Source organism: Odontesthes bonariensis, chromosome 10 (assembly GCF_027942865.1).
Source record: "Odontesthes bonariensis isolate fOdoBon6 chromosome 10, fOdoBon6.hap1, whole genome shotgun sequence".
NCBI lineage: Eukaryota > Metazoa > Chordata > Actinopteri > Atheriniformes > Atherinopsidae > Odontesthes > Odontesthes bonariensis.
The window spans coordinates 892,427-913,015 of NC_134515.1; the positions used below are offsets into that span (position 1 = coordinate 892,427).

Here is a 20,589-nt window from a genome sequence, read left to right on the forward strand (position 1 = left end):
GAGGAAAATCAAGAGGCAGCTGTCACTCACTCTGGGGAGAGGCGGGGCTGGGGGCGGAGCCAGGACGCTGAATGACACCATCTCTCAGGAAGTGACATCACACAGTGACTCAGGTAACACTGACATCACCTGGATCTGTCTGAATGTTATTGATCAGATTCATATGTACAGTTGGATGGAAGAGTCAGTGAATGCATCATTGATTAAATGATGGATGGAAGAGTCAGTGAACGCATCATTGATTAAATGATGGATGGAAGAGTCAGTGAACGCATCATTGATTAAATGATGGATGGAAGAGTCAGTGAACGCATCATTGATTAAATGATGGATGGAAGAGTCAGTGAACGCATCATTGATTAAATGATGGATGGAAGAGTCAGTGAACGCATCATTGATTAAATGATGGATGGAAGAGTCAGTGAACGCATCATTGATTAAATGATGGATGGAAGAGTCAGTGAACGCATCATTGATTAAATGATGGATGGAAGAGTCAGTGAACGCATCATTGATTAAATGATGGATGGAAGAGTCAGTGAATGCATCATTGATTAAATGATGGTAAGACGAATGTTTGCGATCGCTTGCCAATTGGACCTGTCGATTAATCAAAGACATCTTTTCTTCTTCCCTCTGTCAGAGATGCCATCTCTTCGTTCCTCTGGAGGTCTGAAGGTTCGAGGTTCGTCCTCTTCGGTTCAGTCGCTGCTGCATTCGTACAGCAGCTCCCTGAGGAAACCTCGAGGCCTCGGACGCAGCCTGAGCTCCTACCTGAACCACACCACCAGACTTGGTACTTATGTAACGCAGGGCTGTACAGTGCGAGCGTTTGGTCGCATATTGCGCCTGAAATTTGATTGTGCGAGGGAAAAAAAAAAAAAACGGTCGCAAATGTGCGAGTATGTATTTCAACCCTTTTATTCGCATTTTGCTCCTAAAATAAATATACCATATAGAGAAAACCATTCCCACATCTGTACAAATCGACAAGAGTCTACAACTTAATATTTCCTTTTTTTATCATTAAATGTTGCCGAGCGGGGAAATGTAGACCCTCTGATCTCTGTCTCTGGTCTGTTTCAAATTCGCTTTTCTTCGAGTTCAGCGGAGCTCTTTGCTTTAGCTAGCGACACGTTAGCCGCTTCCGGAAGACAACCTTCACACAGGTAAGACGAGTTTCGGTGTCGACTCGGGGTGGGGTTGGGAGGGGGATTCTGCTCGTTTCTATTAACTAACACAGCTGTAAGACTTTAATGTTGGAAGGATCTGTGCGGTTGTTAGTCCGACGCGTTTGTGTGGGGAGAAACGTCCGCCAACTGAGAGAAAAGTGAGTTTTTTGTGCTGAAGGTGTGTAGCAGTGCTGCTCTCTACCTGCTGTACTAACCAGGAGACCTATGAAGCCCAACTTTTATTGCCTCCTCTGTCATTTGGATCTGTCACACTGGTGTAGAGATTAGGAGCACTGGGTTGTCAAAGGGGAACAGACAGTTGAGTTATTTATGGTAGCAGACAACACAACACTGAGTAAAGAGGACATTTGCAATCACTTTCCATCCCTGCCAGTTTCCTTTTCATGTGCGTAATATTAATGCTACCCAGGGCAAAACTTCATTTTCATGTGCATTTTCTTTTTTAATGACGTGGAAAACTAAAGTATTTCCATTACACTCTATTCTACACTGACATTTTCTACATTTCAAAGAGAAAACGTTGCACTTCTCTGCCCTTACAGTCATTTGAATGCTGCTACTGATTACTTTGCTGTTATTATTATTATTATTATTATTATTATTTAAAAACCAAATATGGGATCAAAATATTATTTGGAGGAGTCTTTTCTATATTGTGGCTCTGCACACCAACGCAGCAACATTTCAGAGACCACAACCCCAGTTGGAAGTAAATGCAACCACATTCCACGAAGGGCAATAACATTTAGTTTTTTTAGGCAAAAGGGAGAGAGGGCAGCTCTTTAATAAAAGTGGGACCGAGATGTTGTGTGTGTGTGAGGTGTAACTAATGATAGAAAAAGAAGTAAAAACAATGAACTAAATACATAGAATCATATAAAATGTGTGTTTGTGTGTGGAAAAGGTACTCCTTGTACAGTATGTGTCTTTGTTAATAATAAAATTGCATCAAGAAATTTTTGCTCCTAAATTTTTATCTATGCTCCTAAATTTTTTCACTAGGAACACCTGTGCTCCTAGTGAAAAAGCTAAGCGTACAGCCCTGTAATGTATCTAATGTAATGTATATAATGTAGCTTGGTCAGGACAGAGCATTGGTCAGTTAATCAGAGCGTTGGTCAGTTAATCAGAGCATTGGTCAGTTAATCAGAGCATTGATCAGTTAATCAGAGCGTTGGTCAGTTAATCAGAGCATTGATCAGTTAATCAGAGCATTGGTCAGTTAATCAGATCATTGGTCAGTTAATCATAGCGTTGGTCAGTTAATCAGAGCATTGATCAGTTAATCAGAACGTTGGTCAGTTAATCAGATCATTGATCAGTTAATCATAGCGTTGGTCAGTTAATCAGAGCATTGATCAGTTAATCAGATCATTGGTCAGTTAATCAGATCATTGGTCAGTTAATCAGAGCATTGATCAGTTAATCAGAGCATTGGTCAGTTAATCAGATCATTGGTCAGTTAATCAGAGCATTGATCAGTTAATCAGAGCATTGATCAGTTAATCAGAGCATTGGTCAGTTAATCAGATCATTGGTCAGTTAATCAGAGCGTTGATCAGTTAATCAGAGCGTTGATCAGTTAATCAGAGCGTTGATCAGTTAATCATAGCATTGATCAGTTAATCATAGCATTGATCAGTTAATCAGATCATTGATCAGTTAATCATAGCATTGATCAGTTAATCAGATCATTGGTCAGTTAATCAGAGCATTTGTCAGTTAATCAGATCATTGGTCAGTTAATCAGAGCATTGATCAGTTAATCAGATCATTGGTCAGTTAATCAGAGCATTTGTCAGTTAATCAGAGCATTGGTCAGTTAATCAGAGCATTGGTCAGTTAATCAGAACGTTGGTCAGTTATCCGAGTGTAGCGTTATTGGGCATTTATATATGCATCAAATATAAGGATTTATAAGACGTTCTCACTGTCTCAATACCTTAAACCTCGAATTTAGGGCACCACCTTCCTTTGTTTTAACTTGTTTTAAGTTACAGTCAGGGACGAAAACTGTTAAAATCTTACGATCCTGGTATGTTAAATTAATAATCAATTTAATAATCAATTAATAATCAGTCTCATATCTCGCTACTTTCGTGAAAGTTCTCGTTTGGTTGGACAGGCATTACGTAAAGAAAGCATACGACACAATCTGTGATTATAACATATATATAGATATATGAGCTATTTATTAAAATGATATGACCAAAACATGAACCTTTAAAACAAACAGGAGATGCATTGAATATGGGTGATTATATAAAACACTTAGTGAATGGAAAATAAAATATGGGGAATGGAGAGATACTGGATGTATTCACATAGTTCAGGTTGGCTGACTATTTGACGCTAAATACTGACATTTCGGATTAATTTATCATTCTGTGAAAGCCTCGAGACATCCATCAAACCCACTTTAAGGTGAAAACGGGTCGGTCTTACTGTGCTGAAGTTCTGCTTAGTCAGCTCGGAACACGGCAGCGGCCACGGGGGTCCGAGGGGATTTCTCTTCCGCTCTCTGGGCCTTCCTGGTTGTGGTGGCTGACTTTAGCGGACTTCTCAGTTGCTTCTTTCACTGAGAAACGGGAACGATGGTGCCGAGGGCTGTGGTTAGATGATCAAATCCTCCGAGTGTCAGAGTTGGTCCGTTGCTTCTCTGATGAAGTGAACTTAAGTTCACAGAAGGTTAATAAAAGGTTGCTTGGAGTTGGCTTCTTGGTAGGAAAAGGTGATGGTGGCGTGTAACGGCGGAGGTTAGAGCGTGCGACGTAAAAAGGACATGGATGACGATGGACGAACAAAAACCCAAAAAACTTGCATCTTCAGACTTCATTCTGTTTCTTTCTTCGAGTCTTTCTTCCTTGGGTCCTTCTGCCATCTCCTTCTTCCCTTTTGTCGTATTCTGCACGGCTCATCCTCTCATCTTTCCGCTCTCTTCAAATCTCTCCAGATCTGAGAAACTGAACAACTGAAAATCACATCTAATCTGCTCCCTGAGCAACTGTGATCTCATCCATTCTCTGCTCTGCTCTCTGTGTCGAATCTCCTTCTTCTCTCTCTTCTCTTCCTTCTTTCTTCAAATCTGAGTCTGGTTTCGCGGGGTCCGTGGTTTGACTCTCAGAGGCGGGGCATGACGTAAGCTTACACTACTCTTTCAGCCAATGATATGCCTGAACTGTGTGCATGTCTGCCTGGGTGTCTGTGTAAGATGATCTGTTTTTATATGGGGATTTCTGGATGAGACAAAGAAACGCTTATTTCTCCATTACTCTGTCTCATAGAACATTTGTCTCGGTGATTCTGAAAACACCACAACTTGTTAAGATATGCAGATTAAAGATATAACATAGACTTGCAATATAAAGACATCAAATAACACAACATGATACAGACGATTATGAGTCTCAAAATTCAGATGAATATCTGTAAAGTCGTGACATATGGATAGCGAACCACACAATGTTAATTTTCTGTGTTAACAATGGGGATACCAAACAAATACCAAATAGATACTGAAGGGACATCGTTAAAAGTTAAATTGTTGCATATATCTTGTCCATTTTACTGGGTCCTTGTGTTCGTAAATGTTCAACACTACAGACCACTAGGGGGCAATGTTGTTCCGTCGGCGGGTTTGTCTTTTCCCAACAAGATTATTTCTCATTCAATATTTAAGCCAGAATCGTACAAATTGTCTCTAGATGCGTCTTGTGATCTAGCTGGAAACCTGAAAGAACTTGTATAAGGTTATCAAACACAGTTAATACAGTTTTAAGATTCGACTAAAAGTAAGTATAGTCTTCTCAGTTCGTGTGTAGCCATCTGGTCGGTTCTCTGGTGGAAAAGGGTGTTAAAGTGTCAACTTCGATTTATGGTGAAGATAAGATATTGAGGTCTCCCACTTTTCCAACAGAAAGATCCTTTGTACATTTTAGTTTATCCCAATTTTATGGCAAGCGTCTGTTGGAGTTCCACTCCCACAGGCTTTCAAAAGGCCGAAGGTTGTTGTAAATTAGGCAGTTTCTGTCTCTTTTTCCTTTGTGGAAAGAAAATTAAGATCTGTTTTTTATCCAGAAACGTAAACATCCCCCACAGGAATGTTGGTTTCGTCAGAGATTGAAGAACTCTTAAGGCTCGTGTATACTTCGCAGCAGTGTGTCGCAGTGAGCTTGTCGCAGACACGACGCAGTTATTTTTGATTTATGCCTTGAAGCGCTGTCTGCGCTATGTTAATCCCACGCCACAACGCAAGAGGGACAATCACCAACAAGCTAGGATTGTGGGTGTTACGGTTACGGAGGTCATTCAACAACAATGGCGACTGGACGAATGCGCACTTTGATTGAGATGCAGCTGATCGATCTAAAAATAGAAGAAATATTGCTACTACTGGAGCTGGCAGAGAGGGAAAGAATCGTCACGGTTAGCACGGTTAGCGTCACCATTAGCCGGTTAGCAAACCGGAAATACGCATAGTGTAGAGCGGATGTAGAGTTGACCAATCAGAGGCCTCCTTTCTCTCCTCCCTGCGGCGATGTCTGCGGCACTGTCTGCGGTGATTTACAATTTTGAGGAGGTGCACCAGAGTGTCTGCGTAGTGTCTGCGTAGGGGGGGGGGCATGTCTGCCTTAACTGCAACACACACGCAGACGACCTGGTTTCCGAGTATAAATCAGGCTTTAATCCACACGGCACTGTGACTGCTACACGAGCGTTGATCAGTTAATCAGAGCATTGATCAGTTAATCAGAGCATTGATCAGTTAATCAGAGCGTTGATCAGCTGCTCCTGGCTGATACTGACCCTCTGAGTTCCTGTGGAAGCAGGAAGGGTTCACTTAGTTTTTCACAGCTTCTGTGTTTAGGGGGGCGGCTGTGGCTCAGTGGTTAGAGTCGGTCGTCCAATAACCGGAAGGTTGGCAGTTCGATTCCCACTCTCGCCACTCGGAAAAAAGATTGTTGGAACTGATAGCTGGAGGGGTGTCAGTCCACCTCCTTGTCACGGCTGAGGTGCCCTTGAGCAAGGCACCGTACCCCCATGCTCCCCGGGCGCCTTCTGGCTGCTTCATGGCTGCCCACCGCTCCAGGTTGGCATCTGTCTCTGATTGTGTGACCCTGTGCATGTGCATGTGTGTCAAACAGGTGCCAACCTGGATGGGTTAAAAGTGGAGGACAAATTTCGTGTGTACGCATGACAATAAATCTGATTTAAAAAAAAAAAAAAAAAAGTCTCAGTTTGTGTTCCATAAGTAATGAGACAGGGTGTTGATCTGAGGTTGGATTCACCAGTTTAACCTGCTGAAGAACAGCTGGTGTTATTCATTTTATTTATATAGCGCCAAATACAACAAATGTCATCTCAAGGCACTTAGATAATAAAGTCCAATTCAAACCAATTGGAATTCAATTAATTGTAATCACAATTATTTATTTTTATTGTGTCCTGATGTGTAAAGCCTGAGAAATGAAGGAGGTCCCACTCTGTTTTTGCATGACTGTGTTTGTGTTTTCAGAGATTGTTCATGAGGATGTGAAGATGAGCTCAGATGGAGAAAGTGATGTGGTTTCCTCTTCAGATGATGTTCAGAGTCCAGTTCGAGTCAAACTGAGGAACAAGAAGATCTCCACTGAGGTGACACAGTAAAACTCTCCGTTCCATTTAGACACTCAGGACAGCTGCAATGCATCTGATTAATTCAAGGCTCTCAGGAACCAGCGAGAAAAGGAAACCAAATGATGAGAATGAATAAAGAATGCTGGAGAAACTCTACACAATAAGATATTGACTGAAGAATAGCATTATCGTAAATAGTTGAACATGGTTTGTCTTTTGATGTGAGCAGAGTAAAGCTGGCTGCTTGTTGTTGGGTAACAACAAGCTAACCCTCAGACATTAAACAGAAAGGTGCTGGCAGGTTGCACATGAACACCACTGTGCACATGAACACCACTGTGCACATGAACACCACTGTGCACATGAACACCACTGTGCAAATGAACACCACTGCACATGAACACCACTGTGCACATGAACACCACTGTGCACATGAACACCACTGTGCACATGAACACCACTGTGCACATGAACACCACTGCACATGAACACCACTGCACATGAACACCACTGCACATGAACACCACTGTGCACATGAACACCACTGTGCACATGAACACCACTGCACATGAACACCACTGCACATGAACACCACTGTGCACATGAACACCACTGTGCACATGAACACCACTGCACATGAACACCACTGCACATGAACACCACTGTGCACATGAACACCACTGTGCACATGAACACCACTGTGCACATGAACACCACTGTGCACATGAACACCACTGTGCACATGAACACCACTGCACATGAACACCACTGTGCACATGAACACCACTGCACATGAACACCACTGCACATGAACACCACTGCACATGAACACCACTGTGCACATGAACACCACTGCACATGAACACCACTGCACATGAACACCACTGTGCACATGAACACCACTGTGCACATGAACACCACTGCACATGAACACCACTGCACATGAACACCACTGCACATGAACACCACTGTGCACATGAACACCACTGTGCACATGAACACCACTGTGCACATGTATCTGTCCTCAGTAACACAGGCAGCTGCTGTGAGTTAGTCTGTGTTCACCTGGTCTTTGGAGCTTATCTGCGATCTGAAACTTTAATCCTGGAGTGTGAACTTGGTTGAACAGCTTGACAAACAATAAGGGATCTTGGAGAGCAGCACAGTTTATTCTTTTTTAAAAACAAATGCGCTTTGGTGCAAAGTGAGTCCTTAAGCTTTGCAGCTCAGCTTTAGTCATCTGACCGTCCTACAGGGGATATAATCTGTTGCTCAAGTGGTCACAGGGTAACCGATGAAGTTGTGTTCAGGGTCTGTAGTAAAATAAGCTGAAGGTTTCCAGGTGTGCTCCTTTAGTACCTTACAAGATAAGGTAACCTTACCTTACTGAACATCACTGTGTGTGTCTATGTGTGTCTTTTAGGACATCAATAAACGTTTGTCGTTACCGGCGGACATTCGTCTTCCAGATGATTACCTGGAGAAGTTTGATGTCATTGGTCCAGCTCTGTTTGAACAGCCAATCAGCAGACGGCTGCGCAGAGTCTCTCTGGTATGCATTCTCCCTTCTGATCCGAGTCCGGAGCTGTGAAACAAAGATGACATTAACCCTCTGTGTGTGTCTCTGTGTGCAGTCAGAGATCGGCTTCGGGAAACTGGAGACGTACATTAAACTGGACAAACTGGGAGAGGTAACCCTAACACTAACCCTAACCACTACCCTGACCCCTGTTTCAGGAACATTTGATCTAAAAATGAACCGTACTGGTAACGGTCCCGGGCCCTGACCCTGACCCTACCCTAAACCTGACCTGACCTGACCCTTACCCTCTCCTCCCCCTACCCAATACAGGGTCTGCATCCCATTCCCCACCCTGACCCTACCCTAACCCTGACCCTGACCCCGGTTTCAGGAACATTTGATCTAAAAATGAACCGTAATGGTACCGGTCCCAGGCCCTGGTACCGGTCCCCTGGTTCTGGTCAAAGTCCCTGAGTGTGCTCCCTAAGTGTGTCTGCTGGTCTCTCTGTAGGGGACCTACGCCACAGTCTATAAAGGTCGCAGTAAACTGACTGAAAACCTTGTTGCTCTGAAAGAAATTCGACTGGAACATGAAGAAGGAGCTCCGTGCACAGCAATCAGAGAAGGTACTGAAGCACCAACACACACAGGCAGCTGTTCGGATTAAACTTAGTAAACATTCTCCTTATTGCCTAATGTAGTCCTCCTACTTCTGAATGAAGTGAGACAGTAAATTCAGAGAAGTCTAAAGGCTCTAGCGTGGTTGCCGCGTCTGCTACCGCGAGCAGTGTTGATGACGTCATGATTTCGTGCCGGTTATATACGGTGGCGTGACTCGATGTGCCAGTCGTTGCAATCTTCTCCGTCACAGAAGTGTCGCTGCTACCTGAAAGTTACCGCTACTCTACAACCACGAAAGTGGAGAAGAACACAATGAAGAGCAGGAACACTGTCATCAATGATGCTGCTGCAGAATCTGGATAATTTTATTTTTTTAATTCAGTTAAAAGAGGTGAAGGTCTGAAGCCCCCGGCATCACCATTTGGAGTCTCTGCCCTCTTCTTTGCCTTCAGGTATCTGTCCCGTAGCTTCTTCCACACATTCTTACAGAACTCTCCCTCTTTCCCCAAAGTTCTGCCCCTCTCTGTGCACCAGTTTTGGGAGTTTACGTGCTCCCTGTGCTGTTTCCCTGCAGTTTCGTACAGCTGCACCTCCTCACTGAGCCGGTCTCACAACAGTCCATCCGGTTTGTCGTTCTCGAGTTACAAAAATCGACTGCACGACACCGCGCTGCGCCGCCTTTTCAAGGCAAGCGCCAGGCTTGAAACGTCATTTTGACGTCACGGGTCGGCTGCGCTGTGAGCGACGCGTCAACCCTAAAGCCGGAGTTATAGTTGACGCGTCTGTCACGGCGGTGGCGGACCGTGACGTCAAAATGACGTTTCAGGCCTGGCGTTTGCCTTGAAAAGACGGCGCAGTGTGTTGTCGTGCACCAGTCGATTTTTGTAACTTGGCTGAGCCGAAAACAACGAACCGGATGGACCATTGTGAGACCAGGCTCAGTGAGGAGGTGCGTTTGTACAGGCAGCTGCACGAAACTGCAGTGAAACAGCACAGGGAGCACGTAAACTCCCCAAACTGGTGCACAGAGATTGGCAGAACTTTGGGGAAAGAGGGAGAGTTCTGTAAGAATGTGTGGAAGAAGCTACGGGACAGATACCTGAAGGCAAAGAAGAGGGCAGAGACTCTGTTGATGCCGGGGGCTTCAAACCTTCACCTCCATTAACTGAATTAAAAAATTAAAATGATCCGAATACTGCAGCAGTATCATTAATTACAGTATTCATGCTCTTGACAGCGGCATTGTTTTCTTCTCGACTTTAGTGGTTTTAGAATAGCGGTAACCTTCACGTAGCAGCGCCACCTCTGTGACGGAGAAAATTGCAACTACTGGCGCGCAACGACTTGCGCCACTATATATGGCGGGCACGAACTCGTGACGTCATCAACACCGCTCGCGCGAGCAGACGCAGCAGCCATGCTAGAGCCTTAAATCTGCCTTAACTCATTAAAGCAGAACATCAGGAGTGTGACAGCAGGAACGCAGTAACTGATTTATTTATTACCTCCGCCAAGGAGGTTATGTGATCAACCGAGTTTGTCTGTTGGTTTGTCTGGATGTCTGGATGTTCGTCTGTTCGTTGCAATCTTGCGACCTGCCACAAGGTGGCTTGGCTTGGTTGTTTCATTGTCGTTGAGGGAGGGGTAGGAGGGGGTGCGCAGGGGGAAAGCTTACACTAACTGTGCAGGGGGGAAGGTAAACACAAATGGAAGCCGTCTTTAGGCTGAGTTATACTTCTTTTAACTGCCCTTGCGCTTGTGTTAATGGCTCGAGACGTTTATGCTTCATTTAGCTTTGCCGGCGCTTGCGTGTGCTGCGTGGCGATTCACCGCCAGGACAGTAGGTGGAGTAGCGGCTTTTTTCAATGACAAGCCTACTATGATGAAAGGAAATTCACCGCCAGGACCTCTTCGAGTGGATTCATGCTTCTACTTCTTGTAAATAGCCGGTATTTTGTCAGATTTTCAACACCTTGGGGGTCTAAACGACTACTTTCTCGCCTGAAAATGTTGCTAAAGTTATATATTTACAGAGTTTATAGCTTAAGGGAAATCAGCTTTTCAGGCTGGCTGATTTCGGCTCGGACAGGAGTGAAGTGCACTGTGTGTAAACGTTCTGCATACTGTCTGATCGATGAGTATGCCGTTTTCAAGTAGTAGGCTTGCGTCTCTTGCGTGAAGTTTAGAAAATTGAGGTGACACGCAAGCACGCAAGGGGGGGCTTGCAACCGCGCAAGGGCTTGCGTTTCTTCTTGCGTCTTGCTTTGCGTCTTGCGTTACCGACTATAAACCAGGCTTTTGCCGTTTCTGAGAAGTCGCATCTGAAAGATAGCATCTTAACTTTGTAAACCTTTTCAATCGGAACACGAGCCAGCTGAATCTATGCACAAGTTTAAGCAGACGCATCGCTTTCTCTCGGACGTGGTGGATTACGACGTTAATCGTTTCAGACCATTCACTACAATATATGAGTGGATAAAAAAAATACGCTTATAAAACAAAGCTTCATTGGCGGAGGTCTGCACTCTGAGTGCATTTCTAGTTTATATTTATTTTTGTCTGCGTTTTCTCCCTCAGTGTCGTTGTTGAAGGATTTGAAACACGCCAACATCGTCACGCTTCACGACATCATCCACACACAGAAATCCCTCACGCTGGTGTTTGAGTATCTGGTGTGGCGCACACACACACACAAACACACACACACATATATATATATATATATATATATATATATATATATATACATACATACACATTCCAGTTATCTGGTGTTCTGAAACTTTAGTAATTATCTTGTTTGTCTGATTATTTTTCTCTTTTCTTTCTGCTTTCAGGACAAAGATCTGAAACAGTATCTGGACGACTGTGGAAACATCATCCATGTCCACAACGTCAAAGTGAGGACGCTTATGAATGTGACACGAACTGTTTGACTGATATGAGAACCAGCCTTACCGGCTGAACACGAGTCTGTACTTCAGAAGGATTTGGATGTGAATGATGCAGATTACAGATGTGTTCTTCCTGTTCTCAGCTCTTTCTGTTCCAGCTGCTGCGAGGTTTGTCTTACTGTCACAAGAGAAAAGTTCTCCATCGAGACTTGAAACCTCAGAACCTTCTCATCAATGAGCGAGGAGAGCTGAAACTGGCAGATTTTGGTGAGTCCCAACCCGACGTGGGTTAGGGTTAGGGTTATTCTGACCCTAACCCTAACCGTGTTGAGGTGAACACAGTGAGCTGAAGGGAGTCCATATGGACTCAGTATATGCCGTAAGTCCTGGAACGAGAGCTGAATCTGACCATAAACTGTGGCCATCTCACAGGATTCTGACCCATTAAATCACGATGAAGCCCTAAAGCTCACACTCATTTACTTTAATGAGATGATCGGTGGCTTATGGGAACTTGTTGGATGGAAACATGGTGTAATGTAACGTGGTAACTGATGGATGTCTTTGTGATGTCATGTTTGGGTTTCAGGTTTGGCTCGAGCCAAGTCGATCCCAACCAAGACGTACTCTAACGAGGTGGTGACGCTGTGGTACCGCCCCCCGGACATCCTGCTGGGCAGCACCGATTACTCCACCCACATCGACATGTGGTACAGCATTTATTCCTGAAACTGCTCTAAATGTCTAAATGTTGATGAGATAAGAAGCGACTGTTTTCTGAGGTGAAAATAAAAAGACTCTGAAAGATATTTCCCTGACGTGTCTGCAGGGGTGTTGGATGCATCTTTTATGAAATGGCGACGGGTCGTCCTCTCTTTCCGGGTTCTACTGTTGAGGAGGAGCTTCACTTTATCTTTAAACTGCTGGGTGAGAACGACTGACCGGTTTTATCACAACTGAGAGCCAATCAGCTCCTGTGATCCATGTTAAAACCAAACTCATTCTGTATTCTGTGTTTAGGGACTCCCACCGAGCAGAGCTGGCCTGGGATTGGTTCCAATGAAGAGTTTGTGGCATTTAACTACCCCCAGTACAGAGCAGAGAGACTGAGCAACCACACCCCCAGGTATGGGAGGGCTAATGTTATCTCTCGTTTGGAAGTCACTTTGGTTTACTTGATGTTTCACAAAAGTTAAGTCCTTCATGGAAAGGCTGAACCTGAGTGATGTTGGTCAGTCCTTCATGGAAAGGCTGAACCTGAGTGATGTTGGTCAGTCCTTCATGGAAAGGCTGAACCTGAGTGATGTTGGTCAGTCCTTCATGGAAAGGCTGAACCTGAGTGATGTTAGAGGTCAGTCCTTCATGGAAAGGCTGAACCTGAGTGATGTTGGTCAGTCCTTCATGGAAAGGCTGAACCTGAGTGATGTTGGTCAGTCCTTCATGGAAAGGCTGAACCTGAGTGATGTTAGAGGTCAGTCCTTCATGGAAAGGCTGAACCTGAGTGATGTTGGTCAGTCCTTCATGGAAAGGCTGAACCTGAGTGATGTTGGTCAGTCCTTCATGGAAAGGCTGAACCTGAGTGATGTTAGAGGTCAGTCCTTCATGGAAAGGCTGAACCTGAGTGATGTTGGTCAGTCCTTCATGGAAAGGCTGAACCTGAGTGATGTTAGAGGTCAGTCCTTCATGGAAAGGCTGAACCTGAGTGATGTTGGTCAGTCCTTCATGGAAAGGCTGAACCTGAGTGATGTTAGTCGGTCCATCGGCTTCATGGTGAGATCATCGTTAAACAGACCGAATAACAAGTGTCCCTGTGTGTGTTGTTCAGACTCAGCAGTGAAGGTGTGGAGCTGCTATCAAAGTTCCTGCAGGTCAGCAAATGCTTCAGTTTGTGTTCATTATAACGATAAAAATGAACAACTATGAATAAACCAAACTTTATTCCCACTTTAGTTCGAAGGGAAGAAGAGGATCTCAGCGGAGGAATCGATGAAACAGCCTTACTTCAGGAATCTTGGAAAAAGAGTGATTTCACTTCCTGACAGTAAGTTTAAGGGTTAGGGTTAGGCTCGACATGTCTTATGTTGGTTAGGGTTAAGTTAGTTTAGGGTTAGGCTTGGGTTAGGGTTAGCCTCGACATGTCTTATGTTGGGTTAGGTTAGGGTTAGGCTTGGGTTAGGTTAGGGTTAGGGTTAGGCTCGACATGTCTTATTGTGGGTTAGGTTAGGGTTAGCCTCGACATGTCTTATGTTGGGTTAGGTTAGGGTTAGGGTTAGGCTCGACATGTCTTATTGTGGGTTAGGTTAGGGTTAGGGTTAGGCTCGACATGTCTTATGTTGGGTTAGGGTTAGGTTAGGGTTAGGCTTGGGTTAGGGTTAGGCTCGACATGTCTTATTGTGGGTTAGGTTAGGGTTAGGCTCGACATATCTTATGTTGGGTTAGGGTTAGGCTTGGGTTAGGCTTGGCATGTCTTATGTTGCCTGTGATGTCACAAATTCACTCTGATTTGACGTTTCAGCGACATCAATCTTTAGTCTGCCTGAGATTCAACTTGAAAAAGAAACTACGAGAAAGATGGCAACACCTGAACCAGGTAACACACACAAACATTTCATGAACATCTTGGATTCCTAAAGCCAAGTCAAAACCCCTCAAACTGGTTATATATATATGTATATGTTCTCCACTGAATCATCCACAGTAGCACTGAGATGAGAATAGAGCCCCCCAGGGCTGAGACTGAACAATACTGGTAGAGTTGCTCCAACAGATCCTGGGAACAACATCAGAGATCTCCGTACAGTTGAATAAGATACTGAGGAATCCTCGAGCTGAACTCTGGTTAACACCAGAAATAAAACCCTGAGATTGGAAGAAGTTGTTCAGGCTGTTTATTAACAACTGAAAAGGAAGATAAGAGGGAACAGAAACTTCAGCAGAACAACATGAGAGAAAATATAGAATTCACCATCCATCCATCTTCTATACCCGCTGACTCCGTCGGACGTATTACTCAGTCCGGTTGTTACTCAGTATAATGCTGCTCAGGTTATTGATCACCTCTTCCTGCTCTGTCTGCAGCAGCTGTGTTACTTTACATTATTCTGATGGCTCAGCTCCACCTGTTTTACACCAGCAGATCCAGTCACCTGCTTCAGTGCTGCTAACGGTCATGTGGAAGCAGAAAATCAGTAATTTACTTTGTTAACCTGCTCTGTGGTGATGTCAGGTGTAAGGGGGCGGAGTCTAACACAAACACTTTCTTTGTCTGTCCAGCAAACAGTCCAACGAGGAGGAGGAGTCTGCTCTTCTGACAACACAGAGAGGCGGAGTCAGCAAAAAGGGAAATTCATTGGATTGAAAGTGATGCTTTTATTTAAAAGGAGACAGGAGGTGAAACAAAGAGAAGGAAATGCTGTTTACACGGACGCAATAATGAATCACTGCAGCTATCTGACCAATCAGACGGCAGCATGTTTCAGGGCTTCAGCTCAGAATGATGAACCAAACAGGTTCTGTCTTCCATTTTCACTGCAGAGTCAAACATCAGGATCCTGGGAAACCTGGAGCAGCAAAGTTGTTGAATTAAAATCAGATTCTGGGTTAGGGTTATAACCTTTCTGTGGGTTAGGGTTATAACCGTTCTGTGGGTTAGGGTTATAACCTTTCTGTGGGTTAGGGTTATAACCTTTCTGTGGGTTATAACCGTTCTGGGGGTTATAACCGTTCTGGGGGTTAGGGTTATAACCGTTCTGGGGGTTAGGGTTATAACCTTTCTGTGGGTTAGGGTTATAACCGTTCTGTGGGTTAGGGTTATAACCTTTCTGGGGGTTATAACCGTTCTGGGGGTTAGGGTTATAACCGTTCTGGGGGTTAGGGTTATAACCGTTCTGTGGGTTAGGGTTATAACCTTTCTGGGGGTTAAGTTTATAACCTTTCTGGGGGTTAGGGTTATAACCTTTCTGTGGGTTATAACCTTTCTGTGGGTTAGGGTTATAACCTTTCTGGGGGTTAGGGTTATAACCTTTCTGGGGGTTAGGTTTATAACCTTTCTGGGGGTTAGGTTTATAACCTTTCTGGGGGTTAGGGTTACAACCTTTCTGTGGGTTATAACCGTTCTGTGGGTTAGGTTCTTTGGGTTGCTGCTTGTTTCAGTATTTGTTTTCCACTTCTTTGTTGTTGATGAGCTGCAGGAGAAGCCGTGCACGTGTCGTGCACTGAGACCTACTGAAACACCGTTTGTATGTACACTGACCCTGTTTATATGAGCTTTGTATCCATGGTTACCCAGGAACACTGCAGCTCAGAGCTCATGACATGGACTCTGATTTAAATTAAAGGTATGGATTTACATTTACTTAAGATCAGTGGTAGTTTTAGATGTTACCACAGCTTCTCTGACATAACTTCTGCTGTGACACCATCACATGTCAGAGGACAACACAGGGATCTGATTGGGTGATTTATTCTGACAAATTTCTTTCTTTTTATCTTTGCACGCAACCAATCAAGTCTGTTTTTTTTTCATGTCTCAGATTAAATTCAAGGTGTTTCACAGTAAATTACTGCCAGGAACTTTCTGCACATCGGTTTGGAAACAAACTGTAAAACATGTCAAAGAATGAACTGATTTGTTAAGCCGATCCTCACCTGGACAGAGTAAAGGTGTTAGTGGGTGTGGTTGTAACTTTTTGAAAGACTTCAGATAACTCTGTAATTTCTGTTTTAGTGTTATTTTTTATATTTTCATCAGGCTCAATTGTATTAATATTGTCAAAATGTTTTGTGTTGAAGATGTGAATACTTATTTTGATGTGAAGAAATCTCAGCAATAGATAAAGTCAATAAGAATTAATGAGTGTCTGATAGAAACCAGTCATTTTAAATTGCTGTATAAATGTCACGTGCGCTTGTATGTGTGAAACAGGGAGCCCAAAATAAATGGAAAATCTGTAGATTAATCAGATTATAAAACATCTTAATTTCTAAATTATCGGTTCCTTTAGAGTTAATCTGTACATGGTGAAGCAGGAGAGAAAGAGAAGCTAAAAATCTGACAGACTGGAACACCATTGAAAACAAGAATATACCTTTGAAATAATTCTAATGTTGAGTTGGAAATAGTTTTTCTGCATGAAAACTTTTCAATATAATCTGCTGATAAATGAAGCTGATTGGTTTATCAGCAGTACATCAACGTTATCTTTGTTAATAGAACTGAAACATGTTGAACACAGTGATGCAACAGATTCAAAGTGAACCTTTCAGCCAAGTTAATGCTGAGTGTAAATGACTGTTGAATGTAACTACAAGCTGTTGATGTGGTCAGTAGTGATAACGTGTACAGACTTCTTAGGAATAATCACAGGTTTTAATGTGAGTGTTGTTCAGCTGCACAGAAAGAGTTCAGAGTTCTTCATCTGCATTTTTGTTTTCTGGGAAACTTGAGCTGCATCTTTCCTGATTGATTTGAAAACATGGAAACTCCACAGATTGGCGTTACATTTGTGCTCCAATCACTTAAAGACATTCAGACACTGACCTGAGATCACTGAGAAACTCCAGTAATTGATTTGAATATTCCATGTTGGTCTTAACATTTTATCCATCCAGCAGTTATTAAATTCTCTGATCAGATTATCTGGACCAATTAAAACCATTTTTATCCTGTCTTTATGAAAGAAAAGCTCAGAATCATGTTGTTTACATTTTAAAATGTGGAAACCTGTTCGAAAAACGTGATTCCAGTTTACATAAATGCAGATACTGCTTCCTGAGCTTTTGTAAATCAACAATTGTGCTTTGTTTTGGTTGACACTATACCAAAGTTATTTGCAATATACTGAACTGCATGATGGGACTCTTCCAGTTAACTTCTATGCTGTTAATTTGATAAATCTTCCATTTGACAAGAAAGCACTGCGATGTATCTGATGCTATAAGACATCTGCATACTTGAAACTTGACTCCAAGTATGAAAATGAAAGTATATCCTGTAATTGTGTTCAAATGTGTTTACTACTTCTGTTCTGGAAATATATACAATACATAAATACACATTAAAAGTCTATTTATTATCAATGTTTGTTTTTCAGTTCATTGAAAGCGGTTCATGCTGTTTTTCAGGACTCAAGTAGAGATTTACACCATCTCCCCCAGATTTTCAAGGGCCAGCGAGAGCTCACCGGAACCGCCGGAACCGCAACGCTTTCCAGGGCAGGGGCCCCCCTCTCAGGGGCACGGGCCCCTCTCCGGGGCAGGGGCTTGCGTCCTAGGCTTCCGGGCTCGCGTCCTAGGCTTCCTGTAGGAACGCTTCAGGTTGGGAATCCCCAACTCTTCCGATCGGGGTACAAAGCACCAAAAGTGACCCCAAATGATACAGGGCCACCCACTTTGGGCCACATTAACCCTTCTGAGCTACATATAAACTTTAGGAGCCTTGAGGTAGCCCCCCTGGCTATGGGATTTGGCTACCTTTGCCTCTGAACGGGTTCACACCTGCGCCGCTTTAACTTGGTCACAAAGGGGTGCTCTTCCCATTTTTTCTTTGGCCCCGCCCCCCAACCGCACTGGGTTAGGGTTAGGGTTTAGGGTTAGGGTTAGGGTTAGGGTTAGGGTAAGGGGCAAAAACCCCGGATGCCGGACCCCGGCATAAGCTTAAGAGGTCATAATTCCTGATAGGAAGGTGACATAGACAAGATACACACATCCTCGGATTCAGCAGAACAGGGGCTATCCACTGACACAAGACCCATTGGGGGCGGAGCCACGGGGGCGGAGCTACGACCGGAAACAACTTTGTTTTGCTTATATCTCCGGAACGGAAGGTTGTAGAGACACGGGGACAAGTCAGGCGTGTTCACAAGGGTCAAATTATGTCTGACGGAAGTCACTTCCGAGTCTCTATGATCTTCCGTTCCCAAGATAATCGGCAAAAACCATTTCCGCATTGAAATGAATGGAACGTGATTTTCGCAATAAGTTCCTAAGTCCCACACCCAAAAAGGAACCTGGGGAAAGTTGTTATCAGCACGTTTCAGGCCATTTGGAGTCATTTGGTACCTATTTTGGAGACATGATTTTTGACAAAATACTTCATAAATTTTACAAAATTTTTACCAAGTCCCACAGTCAAAAACCCTAGTTGCAGGGTTAGAGTCAAAAACCCTAGTTGCAGGGTTAGGTTAGGATAAGAGCTGAGTGCCACTTTGGAAATCAATATTCATCACCCTTAACAGTGATTCATAGCTCCGAAACTTTGCAACCCCCCCATTTTTGGGTACGCTGATTCTTGCAGTACCAATGAATAAGGTTTTGGACCTTCCGTTCCGGAGATATAGACGTTTTAACATTCTTGTCACTGATTGGCCCATAACTCCGGAAGTGAATGTCGTAGAGACTCGTGGGGGGTACCATTGTAAAGCCCATGGCTGAATTATGTGGGACGGATCAACTTTCCAAATCTCTAGGACCTTCCGTTCGGGAGTTATTCAACATAAACCGTTTCCCCATTGAAATGAGCGTAGTGTGGCTTTAATTTTTTTTCAATAAGTCAGGGGTTAGGGTTAGGGCGAAAATATTGGGCCCCACCTCCGTAGAGGTTGGGCGGGGCACGGGCCATCCCCTGGTGGAAACCCCCATCATCCCAACCACGGTTACGCCGGCGCGGGTTAGGGTAAGGGTTAGGGTGGGTTAGGGTTAGGGTAAGGGTTAGGGTCAGGGTCAGGGTCAGGGTTAGGGTTAGGGTTAGGATAAGGGGCGAAAACCCCGGATGCCGAACCCCGGCATAAGCTTAAGAGGCAATAAGTCCTGATAGGAAGGTGGCATAGACAAGATACACACATCCTCGGATTCAGCAGGACAAGGGCTATCCACTGACCTTTGAACCATGGGGGGTGGAGCCACGGGGGTGGAGCTACGACCGGAAACAACTTTGTTTTGCTTATATCTGAGGAACGGAAGGTCGTAGATACACGGGGACAAGTCGAGCGTGTTCACAAGGGTCGTATTATGTCTGACGGAAGTCACTTCCGAGTCTCTACGACCTTCCGTTCCGAAGATAATCGGCAAAAACCGTTTCCGCATTGAAATGAATGGAACGCGATTTTCGCAATAAGTTCCTAAGTCCCACAGCCTAAAAGGACCCTGGGGAAAGTTGTTAGGAGCATGTTTCAGGCCATTTGGAGTCTATTGGTACCTATTTTGGAGACATGATTTTTGATGAAATCCTTGGTAAATTTTCCAGAATTTTTACCAAGTCCCACACCCAAAACGGAGGGTTAGGGTTAGGGTTAGGTGTGAGTAATCTATCTCGATAGTTCCCCCCGTGACATCTGACGATGCTCACGGTTTGGTATAGAGAACTAAAGGCAAGGCACTGGCCGGCGCTTGTCAACCAGACAACCTCTCCGCGCTTAGCATTACTCTGTTGGGTCGAAACAGTTATCCGATTTGTTACATTAATACGGAACCAAGACATACGTCTTGTAAGAATAATATTACTAATGGTCTTATTGAGACTACCTGAAAACCTGGAAAGCAACAGAGTTCAACTCTTCGCGGTAGCCGAGCTAACCACGGCTGGATATTCCATGGTGTCTCAGGGGTCGAGCTAAGACGCCTAGATGGTGTATGTCGAGACTACCTGAAAACCTGGAAAGCAACAGAGCTCAACTCTTCGCGGTAGCCGAGCTAACCACGGCTGGATATTCCATGGTGTTCCAGGGGTCGAGCTAAGACGCCTAGA

General features: G+C 44.1%; 1 protein-coding gene across 1 annotated transcript in view; it reads left to right on the top strand.

Moving 5' to 3' along the window:
- cdk16 (cyclin dependent kinase 16) overlaps positions 1-17,924 on the top strand; it is a 19,647-nt gene extending 1,723 nt beyond the window's left edge. The window contains exons 2-17 of the mRNA XM_075475881.1: positions 1-113; positions 644-796; positions 6,709-6,827; positions 8,233-8,361; positions 8,444-8,500; positions 8,843-8,957; positions 11,530-11,624; positions 11,790-11,852; positions 11,990-12,113; positions 12,436-12,556; positions 12,676-12,773; positions 12,867-12,972; positions 13,672-13,714; positions 13,797-13,887; positions 14,362-14,436; positions 15,120-17,924. The exon at positions 1-113 is cut by the window's left edge and continues 82 nt beyond it. Coding sequence (XP_075331996.1) covers positions 1-113; positions 644-796; positions 6,709-6,827; positions 8,233-8,361; positions 8,444-8,500; positions 8,843-8,957; positions 11,530-11,624; positions 11,790-11,852; positions 11,990-12,113; positions 12,436-12,556; positions 12,676-12,773; positions 12,867-12,972; positions 13,672-13,714; positions 13,797-13,887; positions 14,362-14,436; positions 15,120-15,157 — 1,540 coding nt within the window. The 3' untranslated portion in view covers positions 15,158-17,924. The remainder of the gene's footprint in view (positions 114-643; positions 797-6,708; positions 6,828-8,232; positions 8,362-8,443; positions 8,501-8,842; positions 8,958-11,529; positions 11,625-11,789; positions 11,853-11,989; positions 12,114-12,435; positions 12,557-12,675; positions 12,774-12,866; positions 12,973-13,671; positions 13,715-13,796; positions 13,888-14,361; positions 14,437-15,119) is intronic.
- The last annotated feature ends 2,665 nt before the right edge of the window (positions 17,925-20,589 follow it).